The 22926-nt window shown below is 37.9% G+C and overlaps 1 protein-coding gene across 1 annotated transcript in view; it reads left to right on the top strand.

Moving 5' to 3' along the window:
• TMEM131 (transmembrane protein 131) overlaps positions 1–22926 on the top strand; it is a 195929-nt gene that overhangs the window by 51098 nt on the left and 121905 nt on the right. The window contains exons 3-4 of the mRNA XM_049784899.1: positions 11200–11240; positions 22612–22680. Coding sequence (XP_049640856.1) covers positions 11200–11240; positions 22612–22680 — 110 coding nt within the window. The remainder of the gene's footprint in view (positions 1–11199; positions 11241–22611; positions 22681–22926) is intronic.

A 22926-nucleotide genomic window follows, 5' to 3' on the forward strand; every position in this document is an offset into this window, starting at 1 on the left:
AGGTGATACTCTATCTTAGCCCATTTTTTTTTTTTGTTTGTTGGTTGTTTCTGGGCCACACTTGGCAGTGCTCAATGATTATTCCTGGCTCTGATGGTGCTTGAGGGATTACATGCAATGCCAAAGATTAATGGGGTTACTGAGTGCAAGACAAACTTCCTAGTCTCTGTACTATCATCCAGTCCATTTTTATTTTACTTCAAGCATTTTTGCATCATTTTATTTTTATACTTAAGCTCTGGTTTTCTATGCAGTGTTTTTCTCTATTTTATATACATGAATTTATCTCATTGAACTATTTATGTTTTTCATTTATCCTGTATATTTTAGCTTTCTTTTCATTCTCATTGTTTTCTCCCTCTTAAATTATGGCTTTTATTTTCACATATACATATGTATATATACATATATGTGTTTTGTTTAAACCTTATTTCTATAATTATGTCAGAAATTAAATTTATGTCTTTCTTAATAATTAAGTTTTTTATCTTTATTTAAACACCATGATTACAAACATGACTGTAGTTGGGTTTTGGTCACAAAAAAGAACAACCCCCCCCTTCACCATTGCAACATTCCCACCACCAATTCACCCCATATCCCTCCACCCACACCCCCTGCATTTCTCTCACTTATTAACAATGTCATGGTAGTTGTTAGTGTTCTAATTGCACTCACCTCTCCTTGAGGTGAGCCTCATATCTTAAGCCAGTCTCTAGCCCTCATCTCTGGGCATTGTTACAATAATGTCTTTTATTTTTCAATAATTAAGTTGTTTTGTCATGTACTGAAGCTTTTATTCCTGTTTGTTTTAATTTAGTGGCTTTATTTTTGTTTGTTTTTGGTTTTTGGGCCACACCCAATGTTGTTCCAGTTATTCCTGGCTTTGTGCTCAGAAATTGCTCCTGGCTTGGGAGACCATATGGGACACAAGGGGATCAAACTGTAGTCTGTCCTAAGCTAGCATAGGCAAGGCAAATGCCTTACCCCTTGCACCACTGCTCCGGCCCCTTAATTTAGTGTTTTTTATATATTTCAAAAAAATGCATACTTTCTGTTTTTCTAATCATATTTTCACCTTTTGCTTTGAGTATCTATTTTATCTTTCATAAGACAGCTTCCTCATTTGTAATTCTTCATGAGTAAGCTTTGTTGGACTTACATGTCCTCAGGGATTTCCTCCCTGAAGAAATGATGATGGAATTTCTGAATCCCTTTGCTGTCAACTTCACTTGGTTTTGTGTGGAAGTGTGAATAAATCCTGATGTCCCAATCCCAGGGGAAAAGGGGAAGTGGGTCTGGGACCACTTCCAGATTCACACCAGGCTAGACAGAGAGATGAAACACTTGGTCCAGAGATCTTTCCACCAAGTGGAGAGAGAGGAGAGTGAAGAGGGAGAGGGAGAAGGAGAAGGAGAGGGACAGGGACAGGGACAGGGACAGGGAGAGGGAGAGGGAGAAGGAGAGGGAGAGGGAGAAGGAGAAGGAAAAGCGAGAGAGAAGCCTGCCAGGCCCACAGTTTTTATTGGGTAGAAAATGATTAGGGGAAAGCCTATCCAAAGGTCTTCTTGCCCAGGTGGAGTTCAATATGTAATAAAAGAAGAAGCCATAGTGATTAAGGGTAAAGTCTGATATACCATACTAATTTAGGGTAAAGAAGGATTTCTCCAACAGTTATGCATTTTCTTATACTAGATTATGTACTCAAGTTATGTCCTTTAAGGTGTAAGCGACAACAAAAACTATGCATGTTTACTATATCTAATTTGAAGAGTGACATATTTATACATCTGTGAAATTATCACTAAAGTCAAATATATTCATCGCCCAGATTTATTTAGACCCTTGATTAATCTCTAGACAATCATTTATATGCTTATTTATTTATTTATTTGTTTATTTATTTTTTGTTTGTTTTTTTGGGCCACACCTGTTTGATGCTCAGGGGTTACTCCTGGCTATGCGCTCAGAAGTCGCTCCTGGCTTGGGGGAACCATATGGGACGCCGGGGGATTGAACCGCGGTCCATCCTACGCTAGTGCTTACCTCTAGCGCCACCTTCCCGGCCCCCATTTATATGCTTTTATTCCACTATTAGTTTATATTTTAAATCAATGAGACATAGAGAATGACTTTTTGGGGGGCAGGTTGTTTGGTTTTTGGTTTGGGGGTCACACTCGGCATTGCTCAGGGTTACTCCTGGTTCTTTGTTCAGAAATTACTCCTGGCAGGCTGGGGATAGAACAAAGTCAGCCACATGCTAAGCAAGTGCCCTACCCACTATGTTATCACTCTAGTTCCAAGAATGACTTTTTAAGGGCTCCAGCTCATCCTAATTATTTGAGAATCATCTGTGTTATTACATTATTAATAATTATTCTGTTTTTTTCCTCAAAAGTTGGCTTTATGCTTCCTGAAGTAACATAAACAACATTTTAAACATTGGTACATTTAAAAACAGCATAGATATATTTAATGAACATATAAATATTCCTCCATCATTATTATTGCTGGGTAATCTATAGTCTAGATGTATCATGATTTGTGTATCTATTCACCTGTTAATGGAAAAGATGGTTTATTTATATATTGACCTATTATAAGTAAGGCAATTATAATATAAATATTTACACATTTTCAGGTATAGGTATTTGAATGGATATATATTTTTATTTTTCTTGTTTTTTTATACCTAGGAGTAAAGTGATAAGGTCATATTAACTGTATACTTCAAACACAGAGAAATGTTTGGATTTTGTTGTTGTTGTTTTGCCAATAATTTAATTAGAATGAACAACTAGGTAAGAGAAGCATTGGGTTATAAAATAATAGTTTAAAAAATGCAGACTAAAAGATCTTTAGAATGTTTATGGTCATTGTCTGGTATGAGAAAATATGAAGTATAGAGCTAGGATGCAAAATAGGTGATAAATAGAGTCAAATTCTGATGATACTTAGGCATTATTTTTTGTTTGTCTGGGGGCCACTCCTAGAGGTGTTCTGCTTAGTCCTGGATCTTTTCTCAGGGGTCACTCCTTGAAAGGATCAGGAGATCATCTGGAGTGCTAGAGATCAAACTCAGATCAAATTGGCCATGTTTAAGGTCAGTGCCTTAAGCGCTATCTTATGGCCCCTAGTTATTATTTTAAATTATGTATTAATTTTAATTTCCCTTTGTGCTAGTGGTGCTCTGGAACCGGTAGTGTCATGTCCAATGATACTGAGAGGCCATGAAGGAATTGAGCACAGGGCATTGCACATAAAAGACATTCTCAAAGATCCAAGGTAGTACAAAGGGAGTACTGATCCACACAGTTGATTTGTTGGGGGTAAGGGTTATAAAGGGAGGGCCTTTGGGATACTTGTGGGTGTATTCTTTATGGGTGTGATGTTTTGATTTTAAGTATGAGAAATCTTTAAATCATAGAACATATGTCAATTGAAAAATTAAAATTTATAAAAGGTATACTCTATCATATGCATGCCCCTGGCCTGGAATTTGTTTTTTAATTGAGAGGTTTTATTTATTTTTTTTAAATAAATATGTTTTTATTTTTCTCTCCACCGTTTAAGAAAACCAGACATTAAATTGGAGAACCATCTCCAAGTTTGGAAATGGGCTTTTAACTTCTCTGTTTTATAAAAGAAAACTCTAGGAAATGGAGAACCATTAAATTGGAGAACCATCTCCAAGTTTGGAAATAGGTTTTTAACTTCTCGGTTTTATAATAAAAAACTCTAGGCTGGCATTCCATGAAAAAGTTATCAAGTATTGTTAAACAGCATTATTCAGTAGGCATTTCAGGTATAAGAGCACCGGAGCTAAAATAAATCTGGGACCCAGTGGATCAGAATGAAGGATTTCTCCAGCATAGCTAAGAATACCATCCAACCTCATCACCTTCCTCAGAGTCTTGAAACTGAACAGGGTTTCCACAAACCTTATCCCAGTCACTTAGATCAAAAGACTTCAGGAGGCCAAATACTTAAATCACTTTGTAGTCACAAGGCTTCTTCTATATGTTCCACATTTAATTCTGGTCAACAATGGTTGGTTTCTTTGGAAAGTCAATGAAGAATCTTTAAAAATAACCGAAACAATGAAGAATCAATTCTACAATGAATATAGTGGATGGAGTTGACTAAATGGCCTTCATTCAAATTTGAGCTTTATTACAACTACATCATCTGGCAAACCTTGGATAGTGTTTCTCAAGCAAAGGGGAAAGGGAAGAAGTTTTTTTTTTTTTTTTTTCTGGGGTTTTGTTTTGTCTGCTCAGAAATAGCTCCTGGCAGGCACGGGGGACCATATGGGATACTAGGATTCGAATCAACCACCTTTGGTCCTGGATCGGCTGCTTGCAAGGCAAACACCGCTGTGCTATCTCTCCGGGCCCAAGGGAAGAAATTTTATCAAGAGGGAGCCCTTCTCTTCAAACAATCTCTTTGGCTGAGAAACTGCTACCAAAGGGAATTCACATGACTGGTGTCAACACCAGTGTTTTGAAAATTGCTACATTAAAAGATATTTTTCCCAGTAAGGTCTTCTATAGACCCATTGCCAACATTTTAGGCTTTCTGAGATGGTCTGGGCAAAGTCATTCCCACATTAGACTTAATATTTGATGACAATCTATTTGAATATATTCTCACTTGATATAAGAAACTTCCAGATTATTGTGAAGTATTGCAAACTGTTATAAAATTAGCATTTGTCCAAAACTATACAATGGAACTCGAGTTTATCAAACTTTTGAAAACATTATGAAACATTTGGCTTGGTCTTGGTATTTTAATATTTTCTCTTCCTCCTTTAATGCATGGGGTTAATGCTGGATAATCAAAGACTAAATAATCTAAAATTCTTCAAAATCTTTTAAGTCAATTCCATTTCCTTTCAATTACCTCTTTGAGAAACAAAAGACATATTCTCTATAAACAAGAGAATTTTAAAAACTTTGGCATTGCTGGCTTTGTTTTGGGGCCACACCAGGCAGTATTCAGGAGCTCTGTGCTTATTAGGGCTCTCTATGCTCCTCCTGGAGGGGTTTAATGTACCATTATGATACCTACGGGTTGCCAGGGATCTAACCATGGTTGGCTGTCTTACTTCCAGCCCTAGAATTTGGCATTTCTGGACTAGATTATTTAAAACTCTGTATTCTTTTTTTTTTTTTGGTTTTTGGGCCACACCCAGCGGTGCTCAGGAGTTACTCCTGGCTGTCTGCTCAGAAATAGCTCCTGGCAGGCACGGGGGACCATATGGGACACTGGGATTCAAACCAACCACCTTAGGTCCTGGATCAGCTGCTTGCAAGGCAAACACCACTGTGCTATCTCTCCAGGCCCAAAACTCTGTATTCTTGTTACTATTTTGTTTTTTGGTTTATAGTTTTTGGATCACACCCAGCAACATTCAGGGATTACTCCTGACACTGTGCTCAGAAATCACCCTGGCAGGCACGGGGGACCATATGAGATGCCATGGTTCAAACCACCCTGCACCCTGGGTAGCTGCGTGCAAGGCAAACACCCTACCGCTGTGCTATCTCTTGGCCCCTCTTGTCACTATTCTATGGAACTTACAGTGAAATAAAACTCACTGGCACATTGGAGTAGAATTCCACTAATGCTGTTAACTTGTTGCCCCCCAAAATTACAAAACTGGGGAAGGTTGAGAGACAGTACAGCAGGTAGAGCAGTTGCTTATAGAAGTCCACCAGAAGTAACTCTGAGTAACTTCTGAGCATGTTGGTGTGATCAAAAAAAAACCCAAAAAACCAACAATAATAAAAATGTCTTTGTCATATAGCTTATAATTAAAGTACAAACATTGACCCCACTCATAATTTTATCAGTCTTCCTACCTTTCCCGAGGAAGTAAACCAAGAGTAAAATTAACAAAATCCTACTTCTTGTCCATTCTATCCAATACAAATTGTTTCTTGGCCTCAGAATATTGGACAATGGACTATTTACAAGGCTGTTCAAGTATTATACTGCCAGTTAACAGGTTAACTGGTATTCTAAAGGAAGCCCTTTAAGTTATTTAACAAGTGCAATTTAGGGTTTGATAGCCTTTGTAGAAATTACTTGAGCATTTCTGTGTGCCCTGAAAACATAATGAAATAATGAACTGTGGGCCCGGAGAGATAGCACAGTGGCGAGATGCGGCGTTTGCCTTGCAAGCAACTGATCCAGGACCAAAGGTGGTTGGTTCGAATCCCGGTGTCCCATATGGTCCCCCATGCCTTCCAGGAGCTATTTCTGAGCAGACAGCCAGGAGTAACCCCTGAGCACCGCCGGGTGTCACCCAAAAACCAAAAAAAAAAAAAAAAAAAAGAAAGAAATAATGAACTGTAACTAGTAATGCAACTGATGAGAAAATGCCCACTGTTTCTGTGCTAGGCAGAGTAAAAAAAGGATGAAACTGGCTTAGGTAGTGAGTTGCTGAAAATCAGATCCATCAAAAGAAGGCAAATAGGGCCGGGAGACTGCTCAAAGTGTAGAAGTAAGGTCATCATATTGCATTAGCATTTCTTCAGAACAAAAATATAGGATACTAAGAAATGAAACACTGGCTTGAAATCACTGAATGATAAAGGAATGAGGGGCAGATGTAGGAAGGATGTTAAGTCTTAGAAGAACCAGTGGTACAGGGTGGACTTTCCACACCATAGTTTCTGGCTTGAGGAGAAGACAAATTTAACACTTAGATGAGTGAAACTCCAGTTGAAAATGTGCAATGAAAAACGTGACAGCTTCCTGACCTAGGGAGAAACAGTTAAAGAAAATGAAAATTTATGAGTTAGGTAGTAAGGGTGGTGAGAAGTTAATAACAATTTAATATATGTTACGCCTGACCTCTGAATTACACTAGCAAAGTTCAGAGTCATAGCATCCCACTGAGGTATTTTTTTTAATGACCAGAAATTTGAGAAGTTACCTAAGAGATAGACTTTTTGTCCAACTGAGTTAAAAATCTGTAAGAAATAGGAGTATAGGGCCCGGAGAGATAGCACAGCGGTGTTTACCTTGCAAGCTGCTGATCCAGGACCAAAGGTGGTTGGTTCGAATCCCGGTGTCCCATATGGTCCCCCGTGCCTGCCAGGAGCTATTTCTGAGCAGACAGCCAGGAGTAACCCCTGAGCATCGCCGGGTGTGGCCCAAAAACCAAAAAAAAAAAAAAAAAAAGAAATAGGAGTATAGCTTCAGAACAGGTGGTAGCAGGGAAAAACATATGGCCTAGAGGTGGAGCTGTGTGATATCCCTGATCAAATAGATTCTCACCCCGCACACAAAAGTCAGATTCTACACCCTATGGCATGGCCTCTCAAGCTGGCAGTTTTCTCCTACCCAGATAAAGCTCCCTGTGGCCACACTGGGAGTGGGGAAGACTCTGACAGTGACAGAGGAATGAAGCACCTTGAAAATACAAAAGGAACATGGTAAGGCAATGCAAAAAACCATTATGACTTCTAGGAAAAGATTGCAGTTCTGAGACCAGATCGATATTAACCCCCCTATATAATATGTCTCAAATGGACTTCAGATTGGGAATGCTTAGAATATTCAATGACTTCACAGAACCAATGGAACATACTGCCAGTAAAACACAAGATAATATGAGAGCCGAAATAAGAAAAATATAATCAAATGTCAAAACTGAAAAGCTTGGTAGCTGAAATAAAAAAAAAAAATTCATTAGAAGACCTCAAAAGCAGAATAATAGCTTCTGAAGATGCAGTTAATAAACTCAGAGATGACGTGCTAAGACCCTTCAGGTGAAAAAATAAACTAAAAATAATTGAAAAAGACAAGAACTTTGGGAAGAATGTAAGAGAAACAACATGAGTATCATTGGGGTCCTAGAGAGCCCAGAAGAAAACACCTATGAAGAAGCAACAGTCAAAAGATTATTGCTGAGAAATTCCCTTCCTGGAAATATCCTAAAGGCACCAAGAGCACCACCTTAAGAGACCCAATAGGAACACCCAAAGTGCATTCCAATCAGAATGATGAAAGCCAAGATATAGATAGAATTTAAAAGCAAAAGATTATAAAAGGAAATTATGTACAAATAAACACCATTAATACTGACAACTAGGGCCTAAGTGATAGCACAAACCTGGGTTTGATCCCCATGTCCCATATGGTCCCCCAAGCTAGGACTGATTTCTGAGCGGATAGCCAGGAGTAACCCAGGAGCATCACCGGGTGTGGCCCCAACCCTCCGCCCTCCCCACAAAGAGTTACAACTGAGTTAACAAAGGAAACTGTCCAGGCCTAACTACAGTGTTCTGATGTAGTGAAAAACTCATCAGGAATACTTTACCCAGCAGGAGACTCATCCAAATGTGAAAGAATGATAGACAACATCATGGATAAACAACAGCTCAGATACTTCATATGCTGTAACCACATGTATGAGAAGAACTGTAAGACAACAGGAATCCCACAAACACCACACTTCTATTGAAAGATCAGACAAAACTCCATGACAATAATCTTTCTTAATGTCAATGGACTAAACATACCAATTGTTCAACCAAACAAACTCCTCAAAAAAAATTTGGTGGGACTGGAGAGCAGTAGGGCACTTGCCTTGCACATGGCCCATATGGGTTGGACCCAGGTTTGATCCCCAGTATCCCATATGGTCCCCCGAGCCTGCCAGGAGTGATTTCTGAGTGCAGAACCAGGAGTAGCCCTTGAGCGCCACTGGGTCAGGCCCCCAAAACAAAACAAAAACAACAACAAAAAGATTGGGGTGGCCATATGATGATTAGATGACAGACTTGAACCTCAAAAAGGTTGTAACAGTCAAGAGAGTTATTTCTTAATGTTCAAGGAGCATATACACCACAGAGAACTCACACTCCTAATCATATGCATCTAATAAGGGACCAACAAAATACTGAAAACAATTGCTAATAAACTTGAAGTAAGTTATTAAAAATGCAATAATAGTAGACTTCAACATTGCTATGACACTCTTTTTTTTTTTTTTTTTTTTTTTTTGGTTTTTGTGTCACACCCATCAGCGCTCAGGAGTTATTCCTGGCTCTGTGCTCAGAAATCATCCTTGGCAGGCACAGGGGACCATATGGGATGCCGGGATTCGAACAACCGTCCTGCATGAAAGGCAAACGCCTTACCTCCGTGCTATCTCTTCGGCCCCACTATGACACTCTTAATAGATCAATTAAAGATCAGTAAGGAAATGCTTGTTTTGAAAGAATAAATGGAAACTGTACATGTATATAGGACTTTATATCTAACAGAAGCAAAATGTAATATTTTTCAAGTGCACGAGGGACATTGTCCAGAATAAAGACACAAAATACACTGCTATTCAAACAAAGGAGGATAGCATCTTCCTTCTGAGACCATAATGCAGTGAAAATTAGTTAATCTCAAACAGAAGTGGAGAAACAACATGAAAAACCTGAAAACTAAATTACTCGTTTCTAAATAACCAGTGACTCAGAGAGGAAATTAGAAGATTGCTGGAAGAAAATGAGAATGAGGATATAAACTAACAGAACTTGGGAGATACAGCAAGAGCATGTTAGAGGAAAGTTCATAGCTATGCAAGCATTCATCAGAAAGAAAGCAGGGCCAACACAAATAACTTTACTGCACAGATTAAGAAGCTGGAAAATGACCAACAAAAGCACCACAAAGCAGGAAATAGGAAGGAAATAATAAAACATAGAGCAGAAATTAATGAACTGGAAGCCCCAGAATCCAAAGGAGCAATAAAACTAAGACCTAGTTCTTTGAAAAAATAAACAAGATTATTAAAACACTAGCAAGATTCACAAAGAAAGATAGAGAATAAACTGAATGAGAAGAGACATTACAAAAAGTGAAAGGATCATAGATTATTTTGAGAACCAGTATGACATGAAATGAGAGAAAACTAGAACATATGGATAAATTCTTGAACTTCTGTAACCTCCCAAAACTGAACTAAGTTTATTTTTAATACCTGAACAGATCTATTAGTATTGAAGTAATTGACATGACAATCAAATGACTTCCAAGAATCTAAAGCTCAGCCTTAGATGGATTCACTAGTGAATTCTTTCAAACCCTTAAAGAGAGCCTATTGCTAATTCATTTCAGGTTCCTCCAGGAAATTAGAAAAACATAAAAACTCCCAGTTTCTATAAAGCTTACATCACCCTAATACCAAAAGCAGACAGAGATATCACAAAAAAAGAAAAAGAAAAGAAAAAGAACTATAGGCTGATCCTTGACACAGAATCATTGGAGCAATAGCATAATTTGTTAAGGCATTTGCTGACCTTGGTTCGGTCCCCAGCATCCCATTTGGTCTCTCAAGCACCACCAAGAATGACCCCTGAGCTCAGAGCCAGGTGTGACCCCTGAGCAATGCCAGGCGTGGCCTCCAAATAAATAAATACATGAATAAATATATTATATACCATGACCAAGGAGGATTTGAACACTCAGTTTCATAGCAGTGTGTATTAAGTGTCTGAAAATCTGTTTCACTTTCCCATCTGATTTGCAACTTGACTTGGTGTTCCTGATGAGAGCTTGCCCTCCTTCCATCCGTCCTTCCGTCTGTCTGTCCTCTCTCATCCCCTTCTTCCCTCCCTCCAGCTCTCGTTTCTTTCCTCCTACCTCCTCTCCCTCCCTTACTTCCTATCTTCTCCCTTCCTTTCTTTGTTTTGAGGCACCACCCTGTGTATTTTTTTTCATAGATCCTTTCCAATATTTTCATATTCCTTTATTTAATGTATAAATCCATAGTGTTTAAATCACCATCTTCCTTACCCAGTCAATATAACATGAATTTAATTTACTGTACTTGTCGTAAGCAGTGAACAGTGAGAGGCACAGAGAGCCTCACAAAATGATTGTACAGTAGACTCTTCTTATAGAACTCATTAGCTTGGCAAACTTGAAAAATTCAATCATGTTACTTTGTGTACACTTAAGTTTTAATTTTTTTTCTGTGTATATTTAATTTTTGAAATACAGTGAGTCTTACCTGAATTACGTAGTATGGCAAATGATTTTTATGTTTTGGGGATTAGGTTTAATCTGAAACTCTAAGGGAGTATAAAATCAAAATTGAAGCTACAGTATTCACAATGAATATTCCTTATGTTCATAGTATAAATATTTGCTTTCATTATTTTAACTATTGTTATCTTTTCACAGACTGAGACAACATTTGGACTCAGTTCATATCAACAGAAAAGGTAAAGGAATATCTATATTTTATATATTTGGTTGCTTTTAAGATTGTGGTCTCTGTTGAACACAATATCTGCTTGCTCTTTTCTTTGCTTATTTCCACTCTGGAGAATCTACAGAACACTTCCTTTCTATCTTTCCGTTCACTTCTTTCTAAGTAACTTTCATTCAGTAAAAATTACCTTGTTTCAGGAAGTATGTATACATATATACACATGTATATTTAATAAATATTAACGTACACCTTACTTCTTCTGGGTGGCCCCTGCACCCCTGCATTATTGGTGAAGCGAAAAAGCAGGTTTTTGTCACTTTTTTAATTTTTTTTTTTTGGTGGGGGCCTGCTTTTTGGGTCATACCCGGCAGCACCCAGGTGTTACTCCTGGGTCTGCACTCAGAAATCACACCTGGCAAGCTTGGGGGACCATATGGGACGCTGGTAATTGAACCCAGGTCTGTACTACATGCAAGGCAAACTCCCTACCACTGTGCTATCTTCCTGGCCCAGAAAAGCAGATTTTAAGTTGTATTTTATAATGTATTACAAATATTATGTATGAAATAATAGGTTTATAATATTTTATTTGTTACTTATTTGCCTGCTCTGTGACTCAAGTATTCAGAGGTTCTTCCTGTCAGTACTCAGAAGACCATGTGATGCTGTGGATTGAGCCACCCAAAGCCTTCCACATGCCAATCTTGTTCTCTAGCTTTGAGCAATATTCTGAAAAATTAGGTTTAAATTTGAAATAACATTGTGTGACATTGGGGCCAGAGAGATAGCATGGAGATAAGGCATTTGCCTTGCGTGCAGAAGGACGGTGTTTTGAATCCCAGCATCCCATATGGTCTCCTGAACTTGCCAGGAGCTATTTCTGAATGTAGAGCCAGAGTAACCCCTGAGCACTGCTGGGTGTGACCCAAAAACAAACAAACAAACAAACAAGCAGACATTGTGTGACATTCTAGTATCATACCAAAAGAAATTTTACTAATTAGCTGAAACTCCTGTCTTTGAAAAGGAATCAGCTTTGTAACTCCTTGTTGCTTATTACTGCCTTTTATCACCTGACCATTGCTACCTCACTTATCACTAGGAATCTGCCTTCAGGCCTCTAAAAGAGGACCTCAGAACATTGAATCTAACAAAAAGACCCTTTTGAACACCTGTTTTTTGTTGATATCAGGCTTTACTTCACATATTATGAAAATATGTACATGCACGTGAATTTGAGGATTCCTGTCCCGCATCCAACTACTTTCGTCTTTGATAACTGCAGGCCTCATTTCTTTCTATACCTCGCATCTAAAGAGGGAATAAAGGATATTTGATTTACTAATTGGGTATTCTTGATGCTTAAATTACATTTAGGTATGTCATTAGATTAATGAAATGTAGCTATCTCAATAACAACAATAAAATATTCAGGCTAAGAGTAAAACAATAGAGATCATTCAGGTGTTGAGGTGGGGTGCATTTCTTGCATGTACAAAGACCCAAGTTTAGTTTCCAGCACTAGCACAGCCCTTAAGTACCACTGGGTGACCCTCCCCAAGCAGCAGTGTCAAGTCCTAGCATTAAACCATTGGACCCTATTGTCCAGACATTTCTGGGAGTAGCCCCTAGATATCCTACTTGGAATCCTCCCAAAAGAAATATAAAATAATATTATTTTATTTTTTTTTATAAAATAATTTTAAAGCTTTCTTTAGTAAGCTTTTTTCAAATTCACTGGTTTTGCTTTTCTTTTCTTTTTTATGCTTTTCATTCTGTAAGAATGACCCCACTTCTTCGCCATTACTCTAACCTTCTCTCTCACTATGACCCCTACTGGGGCCTGCTTTTTCTGTAAACCTAACCCACAGAATTTGCCCAACAGCCTATAAAGAGGTGTTCATATCTGATTCCATGGTCATATTGCTTAATGCGTTTTGCATGATTCCATTCTTCCACCCTTTACCTGCAGTGTATTTTTCCAGACTTGTGTGAGTCTAATTTGATACATTAGTTGGACCATCTAACTAAAACTCTGACCAAAGTCAGGAAAAGAGCACATCTCTTACTTTGTTCTTTTTTCTTAGTCCTTTACTTTAGCAGTTTGGAAATTAATTATGGATTAAATATTAGGTTATGTTTACAAAAATTATATTGTTTAACCATGATCAAATTTGGGCTATGTTTATTTTTTATAAAATGAAGTCATCAGTGTATAAATATAGTTTGATCTCATTATCCACTTACCTATTACTTATATCCTTAATAAAATATATATGTAACAATTTCATTATTCTGTCAGGTTCTGTAGATCTAGAACCTAGATCCAGCAGAGACAGCTTGTCTGCTTCATGGTTACCAGGTTACTCATCTTAAGGAGAGTTGAGCTGATAATGAAGCGATCATAGGTGCTGGAAGCATGTTCTATATGTGTGCTGGTGTTAATTATTAGCTGATATATATATTAGGCTGTCACCTAAAAATTCTCCATTTGGATTCCTTTCTCTTTTCTTAAAGGCTTGTTTACTCACAACATGATGACTTGATTCCAAGCATGCTCTATTAACTTCATTAACCTAGACTCCAAAATTATAGTCTTAACTTCTCTCATTTACTTATGGTAAATTTATTTTTATTGAGGCAATACTGGTTTATAAGTGTATAGATATTTATAAGTTTCAGAGGTGCACTATTTTCATACCATACTCATCAAAGTGCCAATATTCCTCTATATGATTGTCCTTAAGACCCTTTCTTTGCATTCCCCTCAATCCCTAATCTTTGTTTTATCGTCAAAGTTATACTGCATGTGAAATCTAAAAAAATGTTAATTAAGTAGCCATGAATTACGGAAGTATTTGAGTGTTCCAACACCAGTCCCTTCATAGTTGTCCTCTTTCCTCTGCCAATGACTCCAATTTCCCTTCCACCGCTCTTTCTACTTCTTTGGCAGGCACTATTTTCTTTTTCTTTTAGACATTATGGTTTATAGTATTGTAACTGATAAGTTATAATGCATAACTCTTTACACCTTTTATCACCTCCTTTTCCTTCAGAATGAACACTTCCTCCACCAATATCTTAGTATTCCCTTCCTTGTCCTATTCCCTGCTCCCCTCCCTCCATCAGTGGCAAACATTCTACTGAAGACTAGTTCACTTTTTTTTTTTTTTTTTTTTGGGGGCCACACCCGGTAACGCTCAGGGGTTACTCCTGGCTATGCGCTCATAAGTCGCTCCTGGCTTGGGGGACCATATGGGACGCCGGGGGATCGAACCGCGGTCCGTTTCCTAGGCTAGCGCAGGTAAGGCAGGCACCTTACCTCCAGCGCCACCGCCCGGCCCCAGTTCACTTTTTTTTTTTTTTTTTTTTTTATTTCATTGCATTTGGGCATTTCTTATTCTCCAGTTATGTTTCTTTATATCTCATATAATATTCTTCAGATTTCATTCACCTAACAGCAAATTGCATTACTTCATCTTTTCTTACAGCTGAGTAGTATTCCATTATGGATATGTACCATAGTTTTTCCCACCCTCTTTTTATTATAACATTGTGATTTACCAGGTTATTTATAATGCAGTTGTTTCATGCATTGAGTGTTTCAAAATGAATCCTACAACGAGTGTCTCCAGTTTCCCACCCACCATCCAAGTCTGCTTCCTTTAAGGGGCACAGACTATTACTTCATAATAGCTTGTTACAACAAGATGGCAAATGGAATTATCAAAAATTAAATTAAAAAGTCAATTTGTGATTGTCATTATATCTCATAATGGTGTTACTAAAAATTTACTGTCTAAAAATTGTCTAGGCTTTTTGTTGCTAGTTGAACTTCTGTGTTACTGTATTTGCTTATGAGTTTGTTTGTACTTCAGTTTCTTTAACCAGTGTGTCTGCTCTTGGATGCTTGGCTTATTTCCAGATTTTCGCTATTGTGAATAGCGTACCAGTGAACATAGGGATGCAAATATTTTTTCTGTATGTTTTTGGGGCCTGGGGAATACACTCTAAGGATAAGAATTGATGGGTTGGGCCCGGAGAGATAGCACAGTGGCGTTTGCCTTGCAAGCAGCCGATCCAGGACCAAAGGTGGTTGGTTCGAATCCCGATGTTCCATATGGTCCCCCGTGCCTGCCAGGAGCTATTTCTGAGCAAACAGCCAGGAGTAACCCCTGAGCACCGCCGGGTGTGGCCCAAAAACCAAAAAAAAAAAAAAAAAAGAATTGATGGGTCATATGAACTACTCCTATCCCTAGTTTGTTGTTGTTTGGTTTTGGGGCCACACCCAGTGGCACTCGGTTACGCCTGGCTCTGTGCTTAGAAATCATTTCTGGCAGGCTTGGGAGACCATATGGGATGCTGGGGATCTAACTTGGGTCAGCTGTGTGCAAGGCAAATGACCTACACACTATGTTATCTTATTCCTACTTTTTTGAGGAGTGTTTTGTTTTCCTGAAAGACTAGATTCATTTGTCCTTTCCGCCGTGCCAATGCTGGTTGGTTTTGTTCTTTGTGATATGTGGCAGTCTTCTAGTGTAATGTTTTACATTTGCCTGACTAAATTAGGAATCACATATGTTGCTGGATTTATTTCCCAAAAGATAACCCTCATGAGAGGAAAAGGAGTAATAGGGAGAAAATACTCAAAGTACAGTTACTTAATAAAGTATCTCAACTATATAAGGAATATATAAAGAACTTACATCACAGGGAAACCAACATTTTACTTTAAAACACTTTGAGAGCCAAAGCAATAAATAGTTTTTTTGTTTTTGTTTTTGGGTCACACCCAGCAGAGCTCAGGGGTTACTCGTGGCTCTATGCTCAGAAGTTGCTCCTGGCAGGCTTGGAGGACCATATGGGATGCCGGGATTTGAACCACTGACCTCTGCATGCAAGCCGTACCTCCATGCTATCTCTCTGGCCCCGCAGTAAATAGTTTTTAATTTTGGTTGTGGCATTTTGTGTTGCTTTCGCATTGTGACCCTTGCAGTGTGGTGGTGTTTTATGTGTTGTGTTATATTCTACCTTACTAGAAAAAATGTGCTTATGTGGAGCAAAACAGGTGGATGTACTCTTCTCCAGGTGTAGTAACCTAGGGTGAAAATTGCTATTGAATAAAAGCAGCCTGCTGCCACCCGTCCTGTCTGTTTTCGTGGCCATAGTTTTTTCTGGGTGCACCTAGAAAGAATGTTAATGCTAAGCCACAACTCCAACTGCTGGTGCCATTTTGGTTTGTGTTGAGTTTTATGGAAGTGTGTGATATGGATCCAGCTTCAATTTCTTATATGTGGTTATCCAATTATTCCAACACTACTTGTTGAAGAAGCTGTCTTTAATTCATTTCCTGTTCTCAGCTTCGTTGTCAAAAACTAGTTGACCATATATTTGGGGGGTTGTCACTGGATATTCTATTCTGACCCATTAGTCTGAATATCTGCCTTTGTTTCAACAAGATGTTTTGATCATTCTGGCTTTGTAGTACAGTTTCAAGTTAGGTAATGAGATGCCAACCAGTTTCTTGTTTTTCAGTATGGTTTTGTCTATCCAGGGTCTTTTATGAAGGGTGAGAAAGACAAATATGAAATAATGGGGGATAGGAGCCAAGGAGATTCAGGTTCATTGGTGGTATTAAGAAAGTAGAAAACTAAATATCCAAGCCACATTTTTTCTCGTCAAGTAGAATATAACACAACACATAAAAATGCCAACACACTGAGAAATGAGTCACAATGAGAAAGCAACACAGAATGCCACAGCATTTAGTGATGTCAACCACCTATATAGCCTCTCTGATAATGTTGAGGATGTTCAAGAACTCAAAAAGACCATGGAATAGACAGCCAGTAAGACTCAAAGGGTATGATATTTGAAATGAGAAAACTTAACAGAAATAACAAATGAAAAACTTGTTTGGCGAAATGAAAAAGCTCACTGGAAGGCCTCACCAACAGAGTAACACCTGCTGAGGACAGAATCAGTGAGCCGAAAGATGAGTTGCATAACAACTCCCTAGAGCAGAAGTTGAAAAAAGCTTTAAATTAAGCAAACAAAAAAATGAGAAAATTCCTCAAAATTAGTTAACAGAAGATGCCTTTGGGATAAATTCAACAGAAAAACGTAAATCATTGGGGTCCCAGAGATCCAAGAAGAAAATCCCTATGAAGAAACAATGTCATTGCTGAGAAGTCCCAGAGCTAAAGAATGGTTGCACTTACATCCTGGATGCCCAAAGAGTACCAACTAAAAGGAATCAAAATAAAAGCACCTCAAGACATATCCTAGTCACAGTTATGAAAACCACAGATAGAGCAAGATCACAGTGGAATTATTACATATAAAGAAGCATCCTTAAGATTTACAGAGCTCCGGAAAGGAGTTTTATGGTTCATTTGGTATATTAACCTTACCTGACAGTTCACCTAGCAACAGAAATCATTACCCATAGGACTATTTTTCATATTGTATCTTCCTCAGTTTGTTTTCAACATTATACATTTGCAGATATAGGGGAATCAATAAACTATAAGAATTAAGTCACTAAAGTGACCATAAGATTTTATACAAAATGAATGACTTATATAAAACAGTAATCAAGCAAATCCTAGTGACATCTCCATCTATAACATCACAAATTTGAATGCCTAAAACAATACTCTTGAACATTTAGTCTTTCCCCATTTCAAGTCTATTCCTTCTTTGTTATGAGTTGTGTTCTATTTTTCTGGCCAGAAATCTTCAGAAATAAGTCATCTTTAATTCTTTTCGATCTCTCTCACACTTTAAAGCAAAGTATCTCCATCTTCCAAAACATTTGTAAAAGAAGCAGATGGAAGGCCAGAGAGATTCCAAAAGGATAAGCACATGCTTTGCATACTGGGGTTCCAGGTTGAATCCCCAGTACTGCATGGTCCCCTGAATACCAGTAGGAGTTATACTGAACACAGCCAGAAATAGCCCCAAATACTCTTTCTTTTTGCAAAGTCACTTCTACCACCCTTTATGTTATTATTCTACATCAGTGTTTCTTGGCCTTTCTCTGATTGTAACTCCCATGCTTATTTTCTTCCTGTGACCCCCATACATGATATTTACCTGTGTCCCATTGGGGTATCCTTATAGCCTCTCATGACTGTTGCAGGACTCCCCTTTCCTGCTTTTGGTCAGCCGCAGTGCAGCCAGAATGAAGTCTTTTAAATTTAGTAGATTTTGTTAATTCCTTGCTGAAAACACTGTCAAGGCTCTTTGTTACCCTTAAAAGTCTCCCATTAGGTAGGGACCAGAGCTAGCATAAGGTGTTTGTCTTGCATGCAGCCAATACAGGACAGACCCCTGTTTGAATCCCAGCATCCCATATGGTCCCCCAAGCCTGCCAGGAGCGACTTCTGAGCACAGAGGCAGGAGTAACTCCTGAGCAATGCCGGGTGTGACCCAAAACAAACAAACAAAAGACCAAGCCATTGGCTCTGATCTTGACTCATGATCTCCCATTGCTTCCTTCCCTGCATTGACTTTGTTTCCTGGTTCTGTAGAGATGTATATATCAACTATGTCCTTCTCTCTCCCTCTCTCCCCCCCTCTCCCTCTCTCCCTCTCTCTCTCTCTCTCTCTCTCTCTCTCTCTCTCTCTCTCTCTCTCTCTCTCTCTCTCTCTCTCTCTCTCTCTCTCTCTCTCCCCCCCTCTCTCTCCCCCCCCTCTCTCTCTCCCCCCCCTCTCCCTCTCTCCCCCCCTCTCCCTCTCTCCCTCTCTCCCTCCTTTCAGGTTTGTCTATTTCAGGGAATCCTTATCTGTTCCTGTCTTTATATATTACCTGTCATTACTGGATAAACCTTCTTTTGCCTCCACTACCAGGACAGAAAGCATCTTCTTTGTTTTGATCCAGGAGCCCCAACCCCACAGATCCCCTGGCATCCTGTCTGTTTAATGTTGAATGAATGAACTGTATACTCTTTACTCATTTTGCTTAGCACTTGAGAATTTTTGCAATTTGGAAAGTAGACTCTCAGGTTTGAGGGAAAAAAAATTTATTCAGTACTTATAGCACTTATAAGCAAAGATAAGTTGATTTAATACTTTATGCTTATGTTTTTTCTCCCTCTATCTGGATTGAGATTTTATTTAAATTTGTGTTTTGTGCTATAAAAATTGCTGAGCTGATGAGTATCTTGTTTTAAAAGGAGCCCAGAGTGTTCTTGTCACACTATACCTAAAAAGTAAAAAAAAAATCAAGAGGTGGTCTCTACCTTTTGCTGCCTGTGCAGAGCTCTTTCTTGTAAAGATGGGTGACTTCTTTGATGCAGTCTTTGGTTTTGTTGTTTAGAGAAATAAAAACAAGTTTGGTAGTTTTGGTTTTTGTTGATTTGAGGGCCACTCTGTCCCTGTTCTTGGATCTTTTCTTGGGTGCAGAGGGAACTAGGAGAACCAAAATAGGGCCCCCTGCAGTTTGGTATTTTCCTTTTTGTTTTTTGTTGTTTTTGTTGTTCAGCATATACGGAAATTATCAAATAGCTTGGAGCAAAACCCCTAATTGTCAGAGCTAAAAACACCTTTATATTTTACTGTTTTTAGCTTCCACTACTCACTCTTTACCCTTTATGAGATTGATTTAAAATTAAATTTCCTTACATATTTTGAATGTCTATCTGTTTATAATATATTTCCTGTAGTTCCTGAATGAAATTCCTGTATCATTTGAAATTATATAGTTACAGTGGTAAAGGACTTAAAAGGAAAATGGAAGAGAGAAAATAAGAAAAATGTCATGGAGGCAAGCAAGGAGGGGAGAGGGAACAAGATAGGAGGGAAACTGGGGATATTATGGGAAATGTACACTGATGAAGAGATGGGTATTGGAGCATTGTATGATGGAAACTCATCCAAAACAACTTTGTAAAACTAAAAAGGAATATAGTGGTGATAGAAGTAGTATTATAAGATGGGTTTTGTTCAATATCATATCTTTAAAAACAAAAAATATCTACTAAGACATGTTAGTTTCTCATTTTTAACTTTATAGTATAAGCAAATTACTTTACGTGTGTCAACACTTTCCTTACTCCCAGACATGCTAGTTAATCTTGTTTTACCCAATGAAATTTTAGTTCTTAGAATTTTTTTCTCCTTTTTTTGGTAAAAATTATTATATTTTACAATTGTCTGAACAGGTACTAAGCTGTTGGTTGCTGGTCGTCATTCTGTTACTGGTTTTGTTAAACTAAGGTGACTTCTATTCTACTTTGATTTTTGATTTGGTGTATTCCTGCTGAAGTGTTAGTGTTGAAAAATTAGAATTGTTGCATGGCTGTGTATGTGGTCAGCAGTCCAGGAATTCCAAGTTCTTTGGTTGACATGGTAGTGGTTGTGGGGTGTATCTGTCACTGTCAGTGCTTTGGAAGTGTGGAAGTATGGAGAGGGAGGGGGTAGCTGCCTGTATCCACTCCAAAGATACTCGAGATCTCAGCTCAAATACTGACATAGCTGGAGTTTTGGTCAGTTATTTGTTTCATCAGTGGGTGCTGAGGCTTAGGCAGAGACTTGAACTGCCTTCTTTCCAAGATTGCCTCCAGTTTTCAGCAGCAAGACCAGTGTACCAATTTTTCATGCTTGGTCTAGGTCTCTTTCAAGAAGAGTCTATGGACTGGTCAGTGATCAGACAGCATAGCAGCTATGGAGTATAATTGTTCTTAGAAATTTATATTTGAGGGGCTAGAGACATAGCCCAGCGAGTGGTAGAGCTTTTGCCTTGTATGCGGCCGACCTGGGAGGGACCCAGTTAATTCCAGCATCCCATATGGTCCTTCCAGGTGTGATTTTTGAGTGTAGAGCCAGGAGTAACCCTTGAGCACTGCTGGGTGTGGCCCAACAACCAATCAATAAATAATGTTTTTTTTAAAAAATTATATTTGAAAATTAATTTTAATTAGTTTCATTGCTACTCTTTAGATGTACTAGTTACAGTGTTTGTGGTTTTTATCGTAGTATGCCAAATATGTTAGCTGTAAATGATATATTTTTCTGTGCATATATAAAAACATTAAGTAAACATATCAAGGTATATTGTGATCAACTGTGTTCACTGGATATATTTCAGTAGTTCAAACATAATGTTTTCACAATTTTATTTTTATAGATAAATTCTTGAATTGAATCACCATGAGATATAGATTTACAAAATTATTCATGATTGAGTTTCAGTCATACAGTGTTCCAATACCCATCCATTCACCAATATACATTTTGCACCACTAGTGTCCTGTTTCCCTCTCACCCTTTCTTCTAACCCTGCTTGCTTCTGTGGCAGACTTTATCTTTTTTTTCTCTCTCCCCTTTTTATTAGACATGTGGTTTGCAATATTTTACTGAAAGGGTATCCTGCATATCACTTTATTTCCTTTTAGCACTTAGTTCTTGTCTAGAGTGAGTGATCATTTTCAAAATTTGGTCTCCTGGCCCCCATCTCTATTGCCTCGGGATAATTATACCAGACTATGTTTTTAATATTCCACAAGTGAGTGCAATTATTTTAAATATAACCCTCTCCCTCTATTTTTGCTGAGCATAATAATTTCCATATCCATCCATGTATAAATGAATTTTATGACTTCATTTTTTCTAATAGCTACTTATTATTTCATTGTGTAGATGTAACACAGTTTCTTTATCCACTCATCTGTTCTCGGGAACTTATTTACAGATTCTGGCTATTATGAGTAGTATGGCAGTGAACATAGGAATACAGATGCCTTTTCTGCATTGGACTTTTTTGTTCATAGTGTATATTCCCAGGAGTGGTATTTCTTGGTCATATGAAAGCTCAGTTTCTAGTTTTTTGAGGAATATCCATTTTTTCCAAAAAGGTTGGACCAGTTGACATTCCCACCAATAGTGAATGAGAGTCCCTTTCTCCCTGTATCAGCACCACCACTTGTTCTTTATGATGTGTGCCAGTCTCTGTTGTGTGATTTGATATATCACTACTGTTTTGATTTATATCTCCTATGATTAATGATGTGGATCATTCATCTATATTTCTCTTTGAAGAAAGTCTGTTCATATTTATTTTTTGGGTAAGATTAGTTTTTCTTTTTCTAGTTAAGCTTTACCAGTGCCTGTATATTTTTGGTATTAACCCCTTCTCAGCTGGGTATTGGGTGAATAGTTTCTTCCATTCTGGTTTTATATTTTTGAAAAGGAAGAATACTCCCATTTATTTCATTCATTTTTAAAAAATGTCTTTTTTAACTTCTAATAAATTTTTACAGTAGAACATAAGATTTATGTTCTTCTTAAAGATAATTGTCTCATGACAAAAATTAAATGATTTTTGTTTGAAAGTATATGTATTGAAGAATCACTTATGTTTTCTTTCTGACTTATAGTATATCTCTGTACCGCGGTAATTGCAGACCTATACGATTTGAACCACCAATGCTGGATTTCCATGAACAGTAAGTTACATTTTTAAACTTTCAAACTTTATTTTCTCATAAAACTGTTAAGTGTTCTTTTATATGAATGTGTCTCACCTTTGCTCCTGTTATCTATGGGAAAGTTAACATGAAGGGGGAAATGATGTTTGAAAGTGGGAAGTCAGTTTTTTAGTAGTCTAACATATTAACTGAAATTTGAAAAATACCCACATAATGGTGTTTGGTGTTGAGTTACTTTTGTTTTTAGAAGCAGGATTTTAGGAG

Source organism: Suncus etruscus, chromosome 12 (assembly GCF_024139225.1).
Source record: "Suncus etruscus isolate mSunEtr1 chromosome 12, mSunEtr1.pri.cur, whole genome shotgun sequence".
Taxonomy (NCBI): Eukaryota; Metazoa; Chordata; class Mammalia; order Eulipotyphla; family Soricidae; genus Suncus; species Suncus etruscus.